Source organism: Vulpes vulpes, chromosome X (genome assembly GCF_048418805.1).
Source record: "Vulpes vulpes isolate BD-2025 chromosome X, VulVul3, whole genome shotgun sequence".
Taxonomy (NCBI): domain Eukaryota; kingdom Metazoa; phylum Chordata; class Mammalia; order Carnivora; family Canidae; genus Vulpes; species Vulpes vulpes.
The window spans coordinates 33,051,706-33,070,403 of record NC_132796.1 but is presented as its reverse complement, the minus strand read 5'-3'; the positions used below and the strand labels follow the sequence as shown (position 1 = coordinate 33,070,403).

General features: G+C 37.9%; 1 protein-coding gene across 8 annotated transcripts in view; it reads left to right on the top strand.

The window, feature by feature from the left end:
* Positions 1–18,698, top strand: part of RPGR (retinitis pigmentosa GTPase regulator) — a 295,685-nt gene that overhangs the window by 230,031 nt on the left and 46,956 nt on the right. For 3 of the 8 annotated variants that reach the window (XM_072744563.1, XM_072744564.1, XM_072744560.1), the window contains exons 1-8: positions 489–737; positions 2,822–2,947; positions 3,411–3,503; positions 4,925–4,987; positions 6,514–6,672; positions 8,282–8,431; positions 11,435–11,593; positions 16,955–17,110. In XM_072744563.1, the coding sequence (XP_072600664.1) occupies positions 575–737; positions 2,822–2,947; positions 3,411–3,503; positions 4,925–4,987; positions 6,514–6,672; positions 8,282–8,431; positions 11,435–11,593; positions 16,955–17,110 (1,069 nt within the window). In that variant the 5' untranslated portion in view covers positions 489–574. Of the gene's footprint in view, positions 1–464; positions 738–2,821; positions 2,948–3,410; positions 3,504–4,924; positions 4,988–6,513; positions 6,673–8,281; positions 8,432–11,434; positions 11,594–16,954; positions 17,111–18,698 lie in introns of those variants that run through there. The other 5 variants (XM_072744566.1, XM_026012203.2, XM_072744565.1 and 2 more) reach the window with 3 other exon arrangements.

The window sequence follows — 18,698 nt, the reverse complement described above, 5'->3', positions numbered from 1 at the left end:
TCCATTATATATAATCGCCACATCCATAAAAGGGAGTGACATGAACCACGCTAGGGGACTGCAGTAGGACTCATTCATTCGATAAAGATTTAATGAGCATCTAGTATATGGAAGGTCTCCCTTTACAGGCTGGGAATCCAAGTGCGTTTTGAACGTTTAGCAGAGTCCCTCTTTCAGTTAGCTATAGACGGTCACTGGTATTGTTAGTTATGTGTCGACGTTTGCCTCTGTCACACAGCCTGAGTGAGAGAGCAACTGATATTTGTGAAGTTTGTCATTATCCATACAGGGCAGGGTCCCCGCGGGGCCTAGACATCCACAGACATCAACACCGCGCGCCCTCAGAAGCGCCACTGCGCGGCGTGGCCGTCCCTCCCCTTTCCTCCCCTCCCGGCCACCAGAGGGCGCGCGGCCTCTACCGCCCCGCCCGCCGCGTGTACGCCTGCGCCTGCGCCGTGCCGGCCGCTCAGCCTCCGTTCCCCTCCCCCGGCGCGGCCCCGCCTCGCGCCCTAATGTTCCGCCTCCGTTGCCCCTAGCGGCTTTTTGTTGACTTCCGGGAACACGGTGGTAACCTATGTCCGGGTTGTCGCGATGGGGGCCTGGGGGGCTCCCGCGACCCGCGTCGGGTCTGAGGCGCTGCCATAGACCCCACCGAATAGCTCCTGCCACCTTCCCGGTTCAGGCGCAGGCTCCCCGCACCGCCCTCGGCATGGGGGAACCCGAGGAGGTGATGCCCGGTGAGTCGCGTCCGCGGTGGTGGCGGCGGGCCGGGAGGGAGGGTCCGCGGGTTGCGGGCCGGCGGCCAGGTCCCGCCTCCGGGCCGCCCCGTCGGGGGACAGGCCCAGGCGGCGGCCGCCGGCCTGCGTCCGGAGCTCCGGGCCGCGCCTCCGGGAAAGCCTGAGAGGAGCGGAAAGGGAGGAAGGAGGCGCGGGGAGCACAGGGAAGCGGGTGCTTGTGTTTCTTCTCTTTCTTTTAAAATAGGCTTTAGGTGTGTGGGAAATACCAGAAAGGGAGACAGAACATAAGGACTCCTGACTCTGAGAAACGAACTAGGGGGGGTGGAAGGGGAGGAGGGCGGGGGGTGGGGGTGACTGGGTGGCGGGCACTGAGGGGGGCACTTGACGGGATGAGCACTGGGTGTTATTCTGTATGTTGGCACATTGAACACCAACAAAAAATAAATTTATTATTAAAAAATTTAAAAAATGTGTACGTTCATTGTATGTTAAACTTACATTTGTTGTGTAGTATGTATAAATGCATGTGTAATGTATAATGAATGTATGTATTTCTAAGTGAAAAAAATAAAATAGGCTTTAGATGAGCTTCTCGGAGGCAGAGGCAGTTTTTATCTCCCTATAAACTTCCCCAAAGTACCTCCTTCGAGGTCCCCAGAATCCAGTCATGTACTGAATGCGGTAAAGAGTGCGTTACTACGGGGCGGGGAGTAAAAAAGCGGAAAACGCCTTTGGGAAAGGGGGCACGGAGGCAGCCATTAATCAGTGCTTGTTAAGACTTTTTCCCTTAGCTCCGAAATATATTTGCCATTGTGACCTTGTACCATGTATATAGTGTAACAGAAATAGACGTTTCATGAAATACTGCTTACTCTTAACCGCTTGGTATGCTCTCAGATCTTCTCTATAGTACATTCCTTTGAAAATGGTAATCGTGATCCACTAAATTGATTTTCTGACCCACTAATGGATCAAGACCAACAATTTGAAAAAACACTGCATTACAGAATCGAGTGTGTGTGTAGCGTTTTCTGCCAAGCTCTTGGCTCTAAGGTGATTACATTCCTGACCTCCTGGAGTTCACAGCTGGTGAGAGATACTAGAAAGTAAACAAAATGACAGTACTATGTCACAATAGATACCAGTGGACAGAGCAGAGCCACCAAAACCTGGCTTGGGGTAAGGGTATCAGGGCAGGCTATCTGGGAAACCAGAATAGGACAAAACAGTTAAGATTATTCATTCTAGAAAACCCCAGAGTGTGTTCTAGAACCTGACCTCACAGATCTCAATTATTACTTTGAACTGACCTGTCTCACAATTGTTTTCAAACAGTTTTTATAGTGGCTAGCTCCTTGTACGTTGTCGTTTATTATTAGTACTTCTGTTCCCCTATGTTTACTTTATGGCATCCATTAGTTTTTTTCTGTGTGATTATTCTCCTTGAGATTCCCTCAGAAGTTAGATCTGGCCTCGTGTGTGTGTGTGTGTAAATGGTTATTGGAAATTGGTAGGGATTTCTGGTCTGAGCCAAAAGGTACTGAGCCAAAATACAAAATAGTCTTGTGAATACTACTCAGATCAGGTAGTATTTAATGACCTAATTTAAGAGTGCTAAATCTCAACATCCTGTATTGACATGATGCTAATGAAACTCAATACTGTCCTGTTCCCGTGTGTGGAGAAAAGCCTTCCATCACGGGCTAGGCCATGAGGTGTTAACCAGGGTTAACAGGGCGCGGATTGTATCAATCAGCCCGTTCCAGGGCACAGATGATCCACCTGGGAACGACAGGACTTTTAGTAATGGAGGACTGCCTTACTTTTTTTTTTTTTTTTTTTTTTTTTACTTTACACCAGTAAATGAATAATGCATTCGTGCATTAGTAGATTTCATAAATAAAAACAGAATAAAGTCTGAGGAGTAAGACTGAATTAAGGTAGGAGGAGGATGTAAGCAGTGCCAAAGTGGAAACAAAGCTCTCATTAGACAAGGAATCTGTAGAGATAAATTACTGAAAAAATAGTTTAGTAATAGACAACATAGTAAAAGTTATAAAACAGAAACTATCATATATTTGCAGGTTCCGGTGCTGTGTTTACATTTGGGAAAACTCAATTTGCTGAAAATATTCCCAGCAAATTTTGGTTTAGAAATGATGTACCTACATTTCTTTCATGTGGAGATGAGCATACTGCTGTTGTTACAGGTTAGTATTGAAATCCTAAATATTAAAGATGTGCTGTGTTTTAAACGTGTTGAATATATACTTTCTTTTACCAGAATAATGTTTTTACTTTCTTTTACCAGAGAATTCTTGACAATTTGATTCACCAAGAGAGTGTTTTAAATTTTAAATCCCCTTGGTATATACTTAAATATGATTTTCTATACACACTACTTTCTTGGAATAAATTTATTTTAATATGTCTATATAATCAGAAGTGATTACTGCATAATCTTACAAACTTTTTATACCTAACAGAATCCGGTAACCTGTATAGATGGATAGTTAAAATAATTCATTTTACCCCAGGTAAGGTAAGCTGTTTAAAACAGAAAAGCAATAAAACTTTTAAGCGTAGCTTTTTTATAGCTTTCTGATGACTTCATCTCACATCACTTTATGTTGAAAATGCTTCAATTTCTTGTGTTTCTTTCCTTCCCACCAGGAAATAATAAACTTTACATGTTTGGCAGTAACAACTGGGGCCAGTTGGGATTAGGATCAAAATCAACTGTTAGCAAGCCAACGTGTGTCAAAGGTTTGGGGTCTTCTTTATTGTTGTAAATACTTTAATTACATAAAGTACTTTTATATTGATTGTGATGTTATTTAATATCATATTGGAAATAGTAAAGCCTTTAGTTCTTTATTTTCCAATATTTATTGACTATTTTTTACTCTATTTTTTTGTGATATTCAGAACTACTTTTATATGTTAGGGTCTAAAAATCACATTTTAACCCAAAGACCACAAAGGAAGTGATTGGTGATTCTTCAGTATTGCATTCAAATATCCTTTTATTTTGCCCTTTGGTAACCTTCTTAAATATTACTGTTATTGTACATACAAAGAACAGTGGATACAATATATTAGAAGTTTGAACTTTGTCTCAGAGTTGTGGGCATCATGGTTCTAAAACCTGCAACTACATAGAACCATGATGCCTACGGTGTATAGTGAGTAGATGTACTAAACAAGACATCAGGACTGGGGGGTTGATTAGTACTAGTGTCCTTACAAGAACAGGACAAAATATTTTAAATCAGGACTGTCCCAGAAAATACAGGGTGTATAAAACCTTTACAAAGCTTTCTTGGCATTATGTGTACACCTTCTATTTGCTTGTAACTTGTGAACATCAGCTAAGCTCAAGTGGTGTTGGAGATTCTTTGGGATGTGACAAGAGCAGTATACCTTCTTAGCCAAAATTTTAATTTCAGCTCAAAATTTCATTGTAATTTAGCATATCCACACTATTTATATTGTTATGGAATTTTCAAAGGATTCCACTTGGTCAAAAAGTATTTATTAAACACCATCTACTAAACCCTGGATTGTTTTTTTTTAAAACCTTGGGTTTATTCAGATAAACTTTACTCTCAAATATCTAATAGATGAAGTAATAGGATTGTCTAAACTATGAGATCTTTGACACCAGGGACTCTATCTTAGTGATCTTTGCAGCTTCTGTGCGAAGAATTTAGGAGATGTTCTATAAAACTTTTTTGAATACATAAATGAATGAAGAGCTTTAACATGGGTTATGCCTATAAATATTGGACTTGTAGTGTTTCATTGTGTGAGGTAAAAGGTGAGCTTGACAATGGTGATAGCAGATAAGGGAATAGATCAGGTTGGTGAGGAGGCAGCATAACAATACAATGGATCTCAGTACATATTAATTACCTGTGAAGGTTTTAAAAATAGATGCCTAGGCCTTACCTCAGACCTACTGACTCAGATTCTCCAGGCGTCGGACTGAGCTATCTATTTTTCCCAAAGCTCTGCTGGTTATTATGATGCATGGCTAGTTCTGGAAACTTGAGGCCTATTAGTTAAGAACATCAACTTTGGGATCAGGCTTAAATCTCACTTCTGCTTAGTTACCATTTGACCTGGGTTATTTATTGCTTTTGTAACCATAAAATATTTTAATTGTCATTTTTTTATATTTTTAGCTTTAAAACCTGAAAAAGTGAAATTTGCGGCCTGTGGAAGGAACCACACCCTAGTTTCAACAGGTGTAGTATTCAATCTGTATGACTTCTTGCCTGATTTGAGGACTGAGTTCTCCAGTAATGTTTGTGACTTTGTAAAATTAATAGAAGTGGTACTGTGGCAATAGTAAGATTAGGATTTTTAGAAATGTAAATGGTTAGCACACTTGTTTTCAACAAATGCTGCTGAACAAATCGACAGCCTAATCACCGAGCAGCCTTTGAGCAGCCTTTCGTACCTTCTCCCCCCCCGACTACCCAGCCTCTTCTGTCTTCAGGTTACTCTCACTGCCTCCAACCCCTCCTCAGGAAAAGGCCCTCAGCCCTTTGCCCTCATTCATATTTTTTCCTTGCTAAAATGTCTTTCTCTTATTCACATTCTTAGCTTTTTAAATCTAAAATCTAGGATAAGTCGTCTTCCTTGGAGCTTCCTGTGCCTATTCAACTTTGACTCCCATAGTGCTCTGAACTGCTTTAGCATTCCACTGACTCTGGTTCATGCCACATGAGTTAAATTGTGTGGCCTTGTAGTATGTTCCATTGGAAGGGTAGTCTTGCTTCCTCAATTAGGTCTCTCACCTTTTCTAAAATAATATGTAACTTTCAGTTTTTACTGGTGCAGGCTGATTTTGCCCTCAGTTTCCCCTCTAATTTAGCAAGGCTTTAACTTCATGTGCATTTTTATGATAGATACAACTGATTTTTTAATATGTGTGTGTGTTTTAAAATCTTCATTACTTTTGAGCTTACTGGGAATTTATATTGTCTAGGCATGATACACCTCATATTTCGTTAATAAAGTTATTAACATTTATATAGTGTGTACAATGAGCCAAGTGCTGTTCTAAAAATTTTATAAATGTCAACTAATTTAATCTTTATAACGTCTCTATGAAGTTGGCAGTATTATTACCCCTGTTTTGCAGATGAGAAAAATGAGCCACTGAAAAGTTAAGTACAGCTTACCCTAGGTCACATAGCTGATAAGTGGCAAGCCAGCATTTGCACCCAGGAAATCTGGCTCTACAGTCCTTTCTCCTAAACACAATATTATGCTGCCTTCCTTTTTAGCTAGAAAATTAAAATAATTACACAACATAGAATTTTCATGTTTCTAATTATATTCTTTTTGGATTTGCCTCATTTTCCTCGTTACATTTTATCTCAACTTTAATGGGTATGGAAGTTAAAATTAATGAACCACATCTCTTTTAAAATAGTTTGATTTGGATTATAAACTAATTTGGAAATTGCTTTCCTCTTTTTGCTCTGATTTAATAAAGTGCTGCATTAGCGAGAAAATACATTCCACACGTTCTGTGCATTTCAATTGCTACTTAAGCTCTAGACCGATTTAGAAAATCTCACAAAAATGTATGACCTCGGTTGTTTTGCTTTATTTTTGACAATGAATCGAAGTTATTCACCAAATGGTGGGATAATGTCAGCTTTCAGCTTTCTTCAGTGTTAATAGAGGAGATATCTGGTAACTGGCCTGTCTCATAAAGATAGTGACTATAGTATATTGATGTTTCCTTTTCCATGTGCAGAAGGAGGCAAAGTATATGCAGCTGGAGGAAATAATGAAGGACAGCTGGGACTTGGCGACACTGAAGAGAGAAGCACTTTTCATCTAATTAGTTTTTTTACTTCCCAGCGTAAGATTAAGCAGCTCTCTGCTGGATCTAATACTTCAGCTGCACTAACTGGTGAGATTTTGTTCCACTTCAGCCTGGGATCCGTCCCTTTCATTTAGACCAGGATATACCAGCCACGCCAACTGAGGACAGCATTGCTGTTTAGTTTTCTTTCATTAACTATGTGTTTTCAGAAGCTATAAAAATCGAACTTTAAATCATGACATATGTTACAGTTTTGTGCTTTTTTAAGAATTAGATGTAAACACACACTTAGCTGCTATGCTGTCCATCTACCCCTGGAGATAGTAAATATTCTCTTCATCATGTGTTCTGAACATTCTATTTGTAGCTGTAATAAAGTTGCTATCAGAAACAGAAATCTTTTGGATATATGTCTGCGGGGCACCTGCCTGCCTCAGTTGGAAGAGCATGCAGTTCTTGATCTTGGGGTTGTGAGTTTGAGCCGCACCTTGGGTGTAAAAGTTACTTAAATAAACTTTCAAAAGTAAAGTAAGATATGGTCTATATTGGTCATTGCATCTCCACCCTCCCTCTCAAAGCCCATATGAGAAATGTCTTTAAAATTGGAGCCAAGATACACCTGCCCTCTGTGAAGAAGCTGCCTGGATTCTCTGTTCCAGTTGAGAGAGCTGTGACTTATGGTACTTCCCTGTCAGGAGGGCTGGAGTGAAATCTGTGGTGACGCGTCTACAGTACTGTCCTCTGTCCACTTAGCATTTCAGCATCTTTTTGGTTCTCATTTTCAGTTTTCCTTTTATTTGCCTTATTATTAAATCACTTTGAAGATTTAAAAAATTTAAAAGGCGTAAGTCTGGATAATTTCCTTTCTAAAGTATTTTACCTAGCTTAACTTTTTTTTCCATTGAAACCCTAATCAGAAAGAACACAAGCTAATGTGTTTTGGAGTCACTATTGGGCTAACACACGTCCTTATTCTCTGAAGCTATGTTTTGTGTTTTCAAGTATAAATTGAAAAAAAAAGTGAAATGAATATCTTTTTATTTTTTGTCTTTATTTAAAGTTTCATTTTTATAGTGTTCTCAAGAGCAAGGTCCTCCAGGCCCTTTTGACCCAGGAGATGTCCAGTGCGACTCATGCTGTCATTCAGTTCAATGGCAGGCTGACTGCTTGAAGAAACATTTTCTGTTTAGAGACAGTAGACCAAAAAAAGGTTATAGGGAAGAACATTCTGTCTTTGCTGTTGAGATAAAAATATGGACATGATTTGCATCATGTTGTTCTTTGTCCTTTATCATCATAGAAGCCTTTCATAATAGAAATTGAACTCTTAAACAGCTAGCTGGTGTGACTGTCTTACTATAATTTTTCTATCACAACACACAGTTTTTCTAAATTTTCTTTTTTTTTTAAGATTGATTGATTGATTGATTGATGATAAAGAGGCAGAGACACAGGAGGAGGGAGAAGCAGGCTCCATGCCAGGAACCTGACATGGGACTCTATCCCGGGACCCCAGGATCGTGCCCTGGGCCAAAGGCAGACACTAAACCGCTGAGCTACCCAGAGATCCCCAGTTTTTCTAAATTTTCTAGTGTAAAACATGGGATACACTAAGTGAGGCTGTGTTGGAAATATAATTTGATAGCCTTGCTATCTCTTAAAACCTTTTCTTCCCCTCCTTGTGTTTTCTTTATAGAGGATGGAGAGCTTTTCATGTGGGGTGACAATTCTGAAGGGCAAATTGGTTTAGAAAATATAACCAATGTGTGTGTCCCTCAACAAGTGACTGTTGGGAAACCTATCTCCTGGATCTCTTGTGGATATTACCATTCAGCTTTTGTAACAAGTAAGACAGAATATTTTGGATTCATCATGTTACCTCCGACTTCTAAGTGTTTACTCAATAATGAAATGATCTAACATTCTACAGTTCTGTGGAAATATTGCTGTGGCAGTCTATGGAATGAAATAATTTTGGTTCATTTTGGGTCACAGTGTGTCTCCATTTTAATAATGAGAGTTTATAATTTCAAACTCACTCTGACATGTTAACATTTTTAGTGAATATTAGAAAATATTAGAAAAATGAAATGTATGTTAGAACCTTCTAGACTTCAGTTTTCAAACTTCTTGGATTCCTTGGTGTTGGAAATGAGACCTATGGGCCACTTTCCTTTGGGTGCACTTGCCTCTGTACTTAGGCTTACTCTACTCTTGTCCTGATAATTTGCTTTTATTGTTTCAGTAAGAGAGTCATAGACTTTTCATTGTGAGAGTAGGGATGCAGGATAGATGGAAAAGGAAGATGGCACAGTATGAGATATGATTTCCTTTGCTCAAACTTTGCTTAGCATCCCCAATCTCTCCCTTTATGGGGCTCCCTGGCAACCTTTTCTGCCTTAAATAGGGTAAATGTTATAGTCTGTATCTCCACAAGGAGTGATAGAAGTATGATCAGTCATACTGGTGATTTAACAGCTAAAACACCTAGAGGAAATAGTTTTGTGGCCCCTCTTAGATCTCTTTAAATCTTGATTTTACATTTACTCCTTTTTCCATGCACCTCAGATTCAGATTTAGAAAGTGCTGATTGACCCATCCCAGTTGCCCTCAGATTTACCAATGAATTGGTAGCACCGTGGTGCTAAGAGAAGGCAAACTCCAACTCAGCTGGCATTGTTCACTGCTGTATCAGCTTGTAACTTGAACAAACTAATAATAAATATCATCAAATGAGGGAGTGAGTGAATGGACAATTAATTATGTTCCTTGGAACAATGCTACCCACCAATTTATTGGCAATTTTCAGGCTCCTGGGGTTGGTGTAGTCTGTGCTCACTTTGTTAATGAGACAAACAAAAAAACACAAATGAAAAAAACAAAAATCCCAAGCAAAAGCATTGTCTTATATTTAGATTTTAATAAAACTGCCAAATTCAGTAGGAAAACAGGGAATTACTCATTGTAGACAACAGGCATTACATTGAGCTTTTTTGTTTTGTTTGTATTTATGCCTTTTAACAGCTTTATTGGGTGGAATTTAAGAAACAAGTGAGCAAAGGGAAAAAAAGAGACTCAACTATAGAGAACAATCTGATGGTTGGGGGGAGGTTAAGTGGGGAATGTGTAAGATAGGTGATGGGGATTAAGAGGTACACTTGTTGTGATGAGCACCAGGTGTTATATGGAAGTGCTGAATCACTATATTGTACCCCTGAAACTAATATAACAGCTAACTGGAATTAAAATTTAAAAGAAAGTCAAAGAACATACGCAAAACCAGCTTTATTAACATATAACTCATATACCATACAATTCACCCATGTTAAGATGTCAGGAGCAGCAGGAATTTTTAGACAAAAATGGAAAGAAACTCATCTGGACTTAGTAACTCCTTTCATACAAAAGGCAAGAAGCATGGGAAAAAGAGGAAGGGTGCTGACAGATCACTTCTGTGCCAGTGTTTACTAAATATAGGAAGCTGTGGTTCAGAAAACTTCATTTTCTATGCCATCAATCCAGAAAATCAGTAGAGCTGGGTATGTAGTATATGACCCAAGTTTTAAGAAGTGGTGCATACCATGTGTGTTGGATGTCCCACAACTTCCCTAATTTCTGTTTTGCTAGAAGGATTCTCAAGCTTCAACAGCAGGTTATACTCACAGCTAAGAGCAAAAACAGCTGAAGGGAGATCTGTGTCCTCCAGAGGAAATGTAGCATACACTTCCTAGTCCTTCCTCTTCCAAGGCTTCACAGGACATTTTTTGTCTTTGGCAGTGAACTACATTCCTTTCCAGAGAAGCCCACTCTATTTTCAGGGTCTTTGGCTTTTATGTGGGGGCGCTGGTTGTGTAGACATAGCCTACTAGCAACTAGTCATCAGCAACTGAAACTCCCGTCCCTCAACAATGCAACCAAATGTACATCATCAATATTGATGGTTGTGCAAAGCAACCCTAAGAATCTAAGCTGGCCTAATTCATTGTTCGGGTTTCAAAATAAAATCAATCACTAACATAAAGAACACTCCAAGGGCCACATTCCCAGGGGTGGTAAGTGGTCAATCATGGTTCTCTTGGAGACACGCAAATAATAACCAAATATACTGTGTTACCTCTTTCCTCACATGAATGATATGTTTTGTGTCAGATTAGATTATATATATGCAAATGTTTTTAAATTCCTGCCTTAGAAAACTCCATTTGGTTCATAGAAATGCATTTTAAAGAGTTCCTGCTTTTAAGAAGGTCATAGTGTGATATATATAGTAACAGAAGCAAGTTAGTAGTGTTGGAATAGACAAGACAGTGATGAAGAGAATCTTTCTGGAGGAAGTGCCACTAATTGAATAAAATCTGCTATCTTAAGGCTCACTCAACATATTCACACATAAATGCATTCTCTAAAACAAGTTTCATAAAATCAATTATTCATTTCTTTAACAAGTATTCATTAAATATTTCATATACTAGATACTGCTATGTTCGTGGAGTACCAAAGTAAACAAGGCAAAAATCCATGTCCTAATGGGGGCTTAATGTCTAGTCATTTTGCTTTACTATAAAAGGAAGTGGAAGAAGTAAGATGGTTACTATGCAAAACAGCTGAAGTCATTTTCTAGTTCATTAGTAGCAATGGTCATGAATTCATAAAGATTTTGGATTAGCATAATGAAAGGGAAAAGAAAATCTTAGCTGTATTTCCTTACCATACAATAAAAATAAGAAAGGGTAATTAATCAAGTTGTCGTTTTCTAAGTTTTTTATTGACTATAAGAATGTGGACCCCCAAAACTAGTATTTTGTCCATAATTATGTTGTCCTTGATCATTGTTCTTTTCCTTCAACAGCAGAGGGACAACTGTACACATTTGGAGAACCGGAGTGTGGAAAGTTAGGTCTTCCCAATCAGCTGCTGGTCAACCACAGAATGCCCCAGCCGGTACCTGGAATTCCTGGGAAGGTGGTCCAAGTAGCTTGTGGTGGAGGGCACACAGTGGTTCTTACAGGTACGTGTGGAGCCCGCTGCTCCATCCCCTGCTTTCTGTGATGGCTAATAATTAAATAAAAATTACACTTACTTTCTTCCATTGTGATAAGAACACTTGACATCTGTTCTCTTTTTTACAGATTTTTAGGTCTATAATGTAGGATTGTTATCTATAGGCACAATATGGTACAGCAGATCTCTAGAACTTGCCTTGCGAGGCTGAAACTGTATACCCATTGATTAGCTGCAGCCCTTTCCCCTTGGCAGCCATCACCGTACTCTGTGCTTCTATGAACTTGACTTTATTAGATACCTCGTACGAGTTGACCTTACATCTTTTTTCATTAAGATCCCCATCTTTTATTTCCCATCTTTTATTTCCATAGTTAATACACATTTTTGGCCTATGAAAGAAAATTGTAAGTAGTAAACAATCGTGTGGAATTGTTTTTGCTAACCTAATGGACATTTTAATAATCTTAACACCTTAATAGCAGCAGATAACATTTGTAGCTTGTTTTCAAGGACAGTTTTCCTCATATGTGTGTATCTAAAATTGATATCATTTTTTTTGAAATACCTTCTTTTCCTTGTTCATGCTATTTTCTACATGACATTAATAATTCTTTGTGATATTCACAATGTAAAAGTTGGTAATTTCTTGGTAATTTTTATATCCTATTATATAATTCATCAAAAAGTGTTAAGATTTTAAATTACTGGTAATAAAGAAAGAACCTTAATAGCAATGTCACTTTTGCCTTCCAAATTTTATATTTGATATGACATGTCATTTTTCAGGATTCTAGTCAATATGGTAAAATATGCATACTACTTGATTAATATGCTTGCTAAATTACTGCCCCCAAATTTGTTCAGCATTAGATTTAAGGCGAGTAGCATACAGATAATACAGTTAGTGAATTATTATATTTTTTTAGTCAAAAGGAAATTAAAAGTTCCTGAAGTCACACTTAATCTTCAGTAACCCAAAGTTAGCAGTGTTGTAGGCAAATTTTGAATGATATCCAATTCTCAGATGATTACTTAATGTTGCAAGGTGATTAAGTGATATTTTATCCTTAGATTTTCCTTTCTTCGATTGCTTTTCCTTGACTTTTTGTTCTAGTCTCAGACATGCTTATTAAGCAGTGGTTTCCCAGAATTACAGTTCCCAGATGGAATCTTTTTCCAAGTTAGAAATAATTTGTTTCAAGGCCTCCACTCTAAATTTGGAAATAATTCTGAGGTTTAAGATTTCTTTGAATTTCTGCTAACAAAATGAATTTTCATATATTTTTAATAATATTCTATGAATTAAACTTAGAAATTAATGTGTTTTTAAAAAAACATTTTGGGATCCCTGGGTGGCGCAGCGGTTTGGCGCCTGCCTTTGGCCCAGGGCGCGATCCTGGAGACCCGGGATCGAATCCCACATCAGGCTCCCGGTGCATGGAGCCTGCTTCTCCCTCCGCCTGTGTCTCTGCCTCTCTCTCTCTCTGTGTGACTATCATAAATAAATTTTAAAAAAAAATTAAAAAAAAAAAGAATCTGTGGGGCTCAAAGAATCAAAGCTCGTTCAGGTTTAAAAAAAAAAACATTTTATTTATTAGAGAGATGGAGCAGGGGGAGAGGCAGAGGGAGAGGGAGAAGCAGGCCCCCTGCTGAGTAGGGATCATCCAGAGCCAGAGGCAGATGCATAACTGACAGGGCCACCCAGGCACCCCAGAAATTAATCTTTATAAATTATCTGAAAATGTATTCTGTAGGCAGAAACTCAACTTAACCTTTATGTGTTCTGTATTTTCTCTAGTTTATACAAACATTATAGAATTTATTAGGTGATTGAATGTTATTTTAAAACACAACTGTTGTGTAATAATAATGTCATTCAACTATGTAAAATACCATTGCATAAAATGACACCCAGATAATCCATGATACTTTTAATTATACTTAAAAATTTTAAATGTACTGAAGTGTGATATTTTCTTGCAATATTATAGACTTTTTTTTAGCTTTCTGTGGACTTAATTTTGAGATTAAAAACTATATTGCCAGAAATTATTCTCTCTGGATTTTTGCAGACTTTGGGATCTCACAGACCAATAAAGTTTTTCTATTTTAATTTTTTAACTTTGTGACAAGAGTATGAAAACCAACAGATGGTTGCAATCTTCTGTATTTGCATTTGGCTAAATATGGGCAATGCATTAAAAATGCAGCCTTTTCACCATTATATCATAAATAAGGGGTCATTTCAAAACAAAAATTAAAAAGCTCTCAGTTTTATTGTAAAAGACACTCTCTTAAATTATATACATTTGTCTGTATGGAAAATTTACTACTTTGCCTATTTTTTTGCATTTCTCCATGGAACTGTGAGAGCTTCATTATGAGCCAGCCCTAGTGAGAAACCTGTGTTTCAAAATACAACGTAGACAGAAATTGTTGTAAATGATAAAGAAATGGGAATGAAGCACATATTGGTTATCAGTTTGATTAAGTACTAAATTGAATACCTAAGAGTTATAGAATACTTTGCAAGACCCTAAAGGAAAGAATAGCTAACCATCTGTTCTAGATCATTCCCTTCACTAAAGGAAAGGGCTTAGATTAGATGATTCTATGGGAATCCTCCCTAGCATTGTTTTTCCTTTTGTCTGTTAACTCTGATCTTAAATTCCATTTGGGTATCATTCATTAAAATACTTTAGAGATCATTTAAATTAGTTCATTGCCAGTGGATTTATTTAAAACATAGTATTTCCACGTGACTTTATAAGAGGTTAGAAAATACAACTACTAGTTGTAGCGATAGTATGATTAGTTTCTACTTAGACTTGAGGAAGCAGTGGGCTGCTGTTGAGAAAGTGTCAGCTTGGAACATGGGATACACTAAGTGAGGCAGAGTGGTAGCTGTAATCTGGTGTGTCATCCACAGTGTTACCAAAAGCCAAGAAAGTCCTGGTTATAAGATGGGCTCCACAATGAAATCTGGATCCCCAGGAAAAAATAAGAATTTATCCTAACTTCTCTAGATTATATTTGGACAAACTCAGGATCTCTACAGGGCAACAAGTTACTAGTCATGAAATCAAATGTATTCTGAAAAATCAGAATGATATTGATATGAAGCCACCTAATAAAACCTGTTTTCCTAATAAGATATTATTTGTCAACCTTGAATTACATTGTTAAATATCACAAAAGTGATAAGGCCAAAAATTGTATTAGTTGTTTTTTTTTAATATTTTATTTATTCATGAGAGACAGAGGCAGAGACACAGGCAGGGGAGAAGCAGGCTCTATGCAGGGAGCCTGATGCAGGACTCGATCCCGGAACCCTGGGATCATGACCTGAGCCGAAGGCAGATGCTCAACCACTGAGCCACCCAGGCGTCCCTGTATTAGTTGTTTTATGTAATGTCCTTAGGTTTAAAAAAAAAAAAAAGTCTTAGGTCTTTTTAAAAAAAAAAAAAAAAAAGTAGAAACAGTTATCACTGCTAACCGGACAAGTACCTGAAAGTGAACCCAATAGGATAAGGAGCAAAACTTTTGTCACATGACTCAGGCTGCCCTAGTGGCCTCATTTCACAGTCCCATCTCAGACAGCCCACCCAACCTAGACTGATCACTGGACAGAGAGATAGACAGTTGTTTTCATTTACGCAGCATTGTATTATTAACCTAACATTCAAAACTGGTGACATGCCATGTGATTATTAATTAAGAGGTGGTACTTTTTACACTAAAATAAGGATCTGTTTTTGCCATAGCCTCAGTTTGGCTTCATATCCTTGACGCAGCATATATTCTTTAAGAAGTATCAACTCTCCATCTTGTTTATGAAGTAAATGTTATCAGACAGGAAAAATGTAAAACCATATGACAGTAGATAGGTGTTCATCAGCATCCTCCACTGTCAGAATAAGATGAGTTGATTACTTTTTAGAAAACTGCTTTTACAACTGAATGTCCTACGTGTTAAAATCTACCTGAATGTTTTCTCAAGTAAGCCTCACAGCAACTCTGTTGGGAATTCTGACTTCACAGAATTTAGGTAACTGGCCTGCTTGCCACAGCTAGTAATAATGGATGTTTGGACACCTGCCTGAATCCAAAGCTCTGGCTCTTCCTCTTCCTCCTGTAGCATGGAGGGGCGATGTGCAGGACTTTGGAGAAGGAGACCATGGTTCCTGACTCAGGGCCAGCCAGAGTTATGTGTCTATAGGGACCCTTTCGTCACCACTCATCCTGTTTTTGTGCTTTTCCTTTTATCGAGAATGTATGAGTTAATGTTTACTAAATTATTGGCGGTCCTTTGGAGTCACTTAAAAATATTAATATAAAGGGACCCTTTTGTCACCACTCATTTATCCTGTTTTTGTTCTTTTCCTTTTATCGAGAACGTATGAGTTAATGTTTACTAAATTATTGGCGGACCTTGGGGGTCACTTAAAAATATTAATATAAAGGGACCCTTTTGGGATCCCTGGGTGGCGCAGCGGTTTGGCGCCTGCCTTTGGCCCAGGGCGTGATCCTGGAGACCCGGGATCAAATCCCACATCGGGCTCCCGGTGCATGGAGCCTGCTTCTCCTTCTGCCTGTGTCTCTGCCTCTCTCTCTCTCTCTCTGTGTGACTATCATAAATAAATAAAAAAAAATTTTTTAAAAAAGGGACCCTTTTGTCACCACTCATTTATCCTGTTTTTGTGTTTTTCCTTTTATCGAGAACGTATGAGTTAATGTTTACTAAATTATTGGAGGTCCTTTGGAGTCACTTAAAAATATTAATATAAAGGAAAAGCTTTTGTCCTTCCTTTCATTATTATTGTGCTTCCTAGTAAAGGAACTTTACCTGTGAACACATCAGGCATATCTACAATTTTAATTTTAATGAGTTTTAATTCTCATGCAAATTCACCTCTGAGATTGTTTTACAAAATAGATTACTTTGTTAAACTTTTTGAAAAGTAAGGAGTTCTTCTGTAGGAAACACTACTCATTTGTTTTCTTTAAGGCAATGTAAGGAATTACCTTAATGACAGTTGTTGCTATTTTTTTGAAGAGCTGAAGGGTAATTATAAGGACATGTTAGGTAGTTGTTCACTGGCTGATATGTCTTTAGCAATTCTTTTTATGATTATATATGAAAGGTAAAATCAGGCCTATGCCATAACTTCTACAATTGTGTGCCTTGTCATTTTTCTCCTCCTTCATCATGGAGAATGTACACCTAAGTATTAGGTATTCTTACATGGATATTTCAAAGGCACTTAACTTTCACAAAAGTTTGAATGTCACAGATTTTCTAGATAACGATGATAGTTTCTGCTTCCCTGCAATCTTTTTCTTGAATTTGCTTATTCCCTTTCAGAGAAAGCCGTGTATACCTTTGGGCTGGGACAGTTTGGTCAGCTGGGTCTTGGCACTTTTCTTTTTGAAACCTCAGTGCCCAAAGCCATTGAGCATATTAAGGATCAGAAAATAAGTTTTATTGCCTGTGGAGAAAATCACACAGCTCTGATAACAGGTACAGATGAGAATTTCTGTTACGTATTTATAGAATGGGGTATGTTTTACTACAAAATAAAAACTATGTGGAATGAATGTATCTAACATAAGCAAAGGAGAAGATAGAAATTCTTGTTTTATATGCCAGAGTGTAAAGTTGTAAACTCTTTTAATAGTTAAGTTCGATTTCAAATCAGTGTAAATGATCCAAAGATTTAGAACCTCAGAACAAGTCAGTGAAGTCAGAGGTAATATCATAGTATTATACTTTGGCAGAAAGCCGGACTCTTTTTGAAATTGCACCTGTTTGAAGGCTCTTAACTCTGCTCAGGCCAGAGGGAAAAGTCTTACAAGAAAGAACTTTAAAACATTCTCCATGTTCAGTCCAACCCAGTTACATACAGGCTGAGTAATTTCCTATGAAGCTTTTGCCGCTAGGAGGTGTATTCAGGAGTGACTCTTGGCTACTTTCTCCACAGTGATAGAAAGGTACCTCAAAGGCCACTAAGTGGATAGCTGGGTCCTCTAGAACTTTTGCTCTGTGCCTTCTCCTTTAATCCAGGGAGATACTGCTTATTTCTCAAACGCAAAAACTAGGTGCTGCCATTTTGGACTCAATAAAGATTCTCCCGTAGAAATAACTCACTTACCTGTAGGTAACTGATACAGTCCACAATTGTAATTGCTGTGGGACAAAAGCCCGCAGTAATTTCACTATTTCTAGCTCACATTTCTATCTAAAAATGAAGTAAAGCATTAAAAAGGCAGAAATCATACAGTATTTTGAAATAAACCAGATACTGGTATTTCTACATTTGTTTCCTTCTCTCTAAAAAAGCTTCTGCTAAATGGAGCACATCTAATGGTATCTAGTTGGGGGAACTAGTAATCTGCAAATACGATATACTACCATACACTGTTCCTTCTTCCCCAAAGAGCCTTTCAGAGAGAACTACTTGCCCATTTTCAAGTGTCAATGTCCTTGTTAATGTAGCATGAAATAGAACTATATAGAATATAAAGAATTATTATTCAGTCATAGTCCCAGAAGAGTTGTTGATATGTATCCTTACTGCAGGGTCTTAATGTCAATTTCACTGTCCTTACTGCTGTTTTTCATCAACCCTAAATTGCCATTGATGGGAAATACATACTTTTTATGGATCATCTAACACACAATTAGATTATTTGGTTAAACTTTAATACTGCCTTTCCCCCTGATGAAAGAAGTTCTAGCACAAATAATTGAACATTAACTTTGTTTGCATTTTGCTCATAAAGCTTCCTCAGGGGACAGGTGTTATGAATTTTTTTTCTTCCAGGACTAATGAGAGATGTATAATGAGTTATCTGTAAGTTCTTACCAGTTCTCCATTATGTAACCAGTGGCTCATGGTTTATAAAAGCTCTCGAGTTGGAAATTCAATCAGGTAGCTTGGATCAGATTATCTTTTCTTGCTAAAGATAATCAAGTTAAAACACAAAGCCTAATAAAATGCAATTTGGATAAAGAAATCAAGGGTCAGAAGAAGGGAAAAGGATAAGGAATATATATAAAGAAAGGAAATAAATAGCTAATAGTAAGAATTATAAGAGTCTAGATTTGG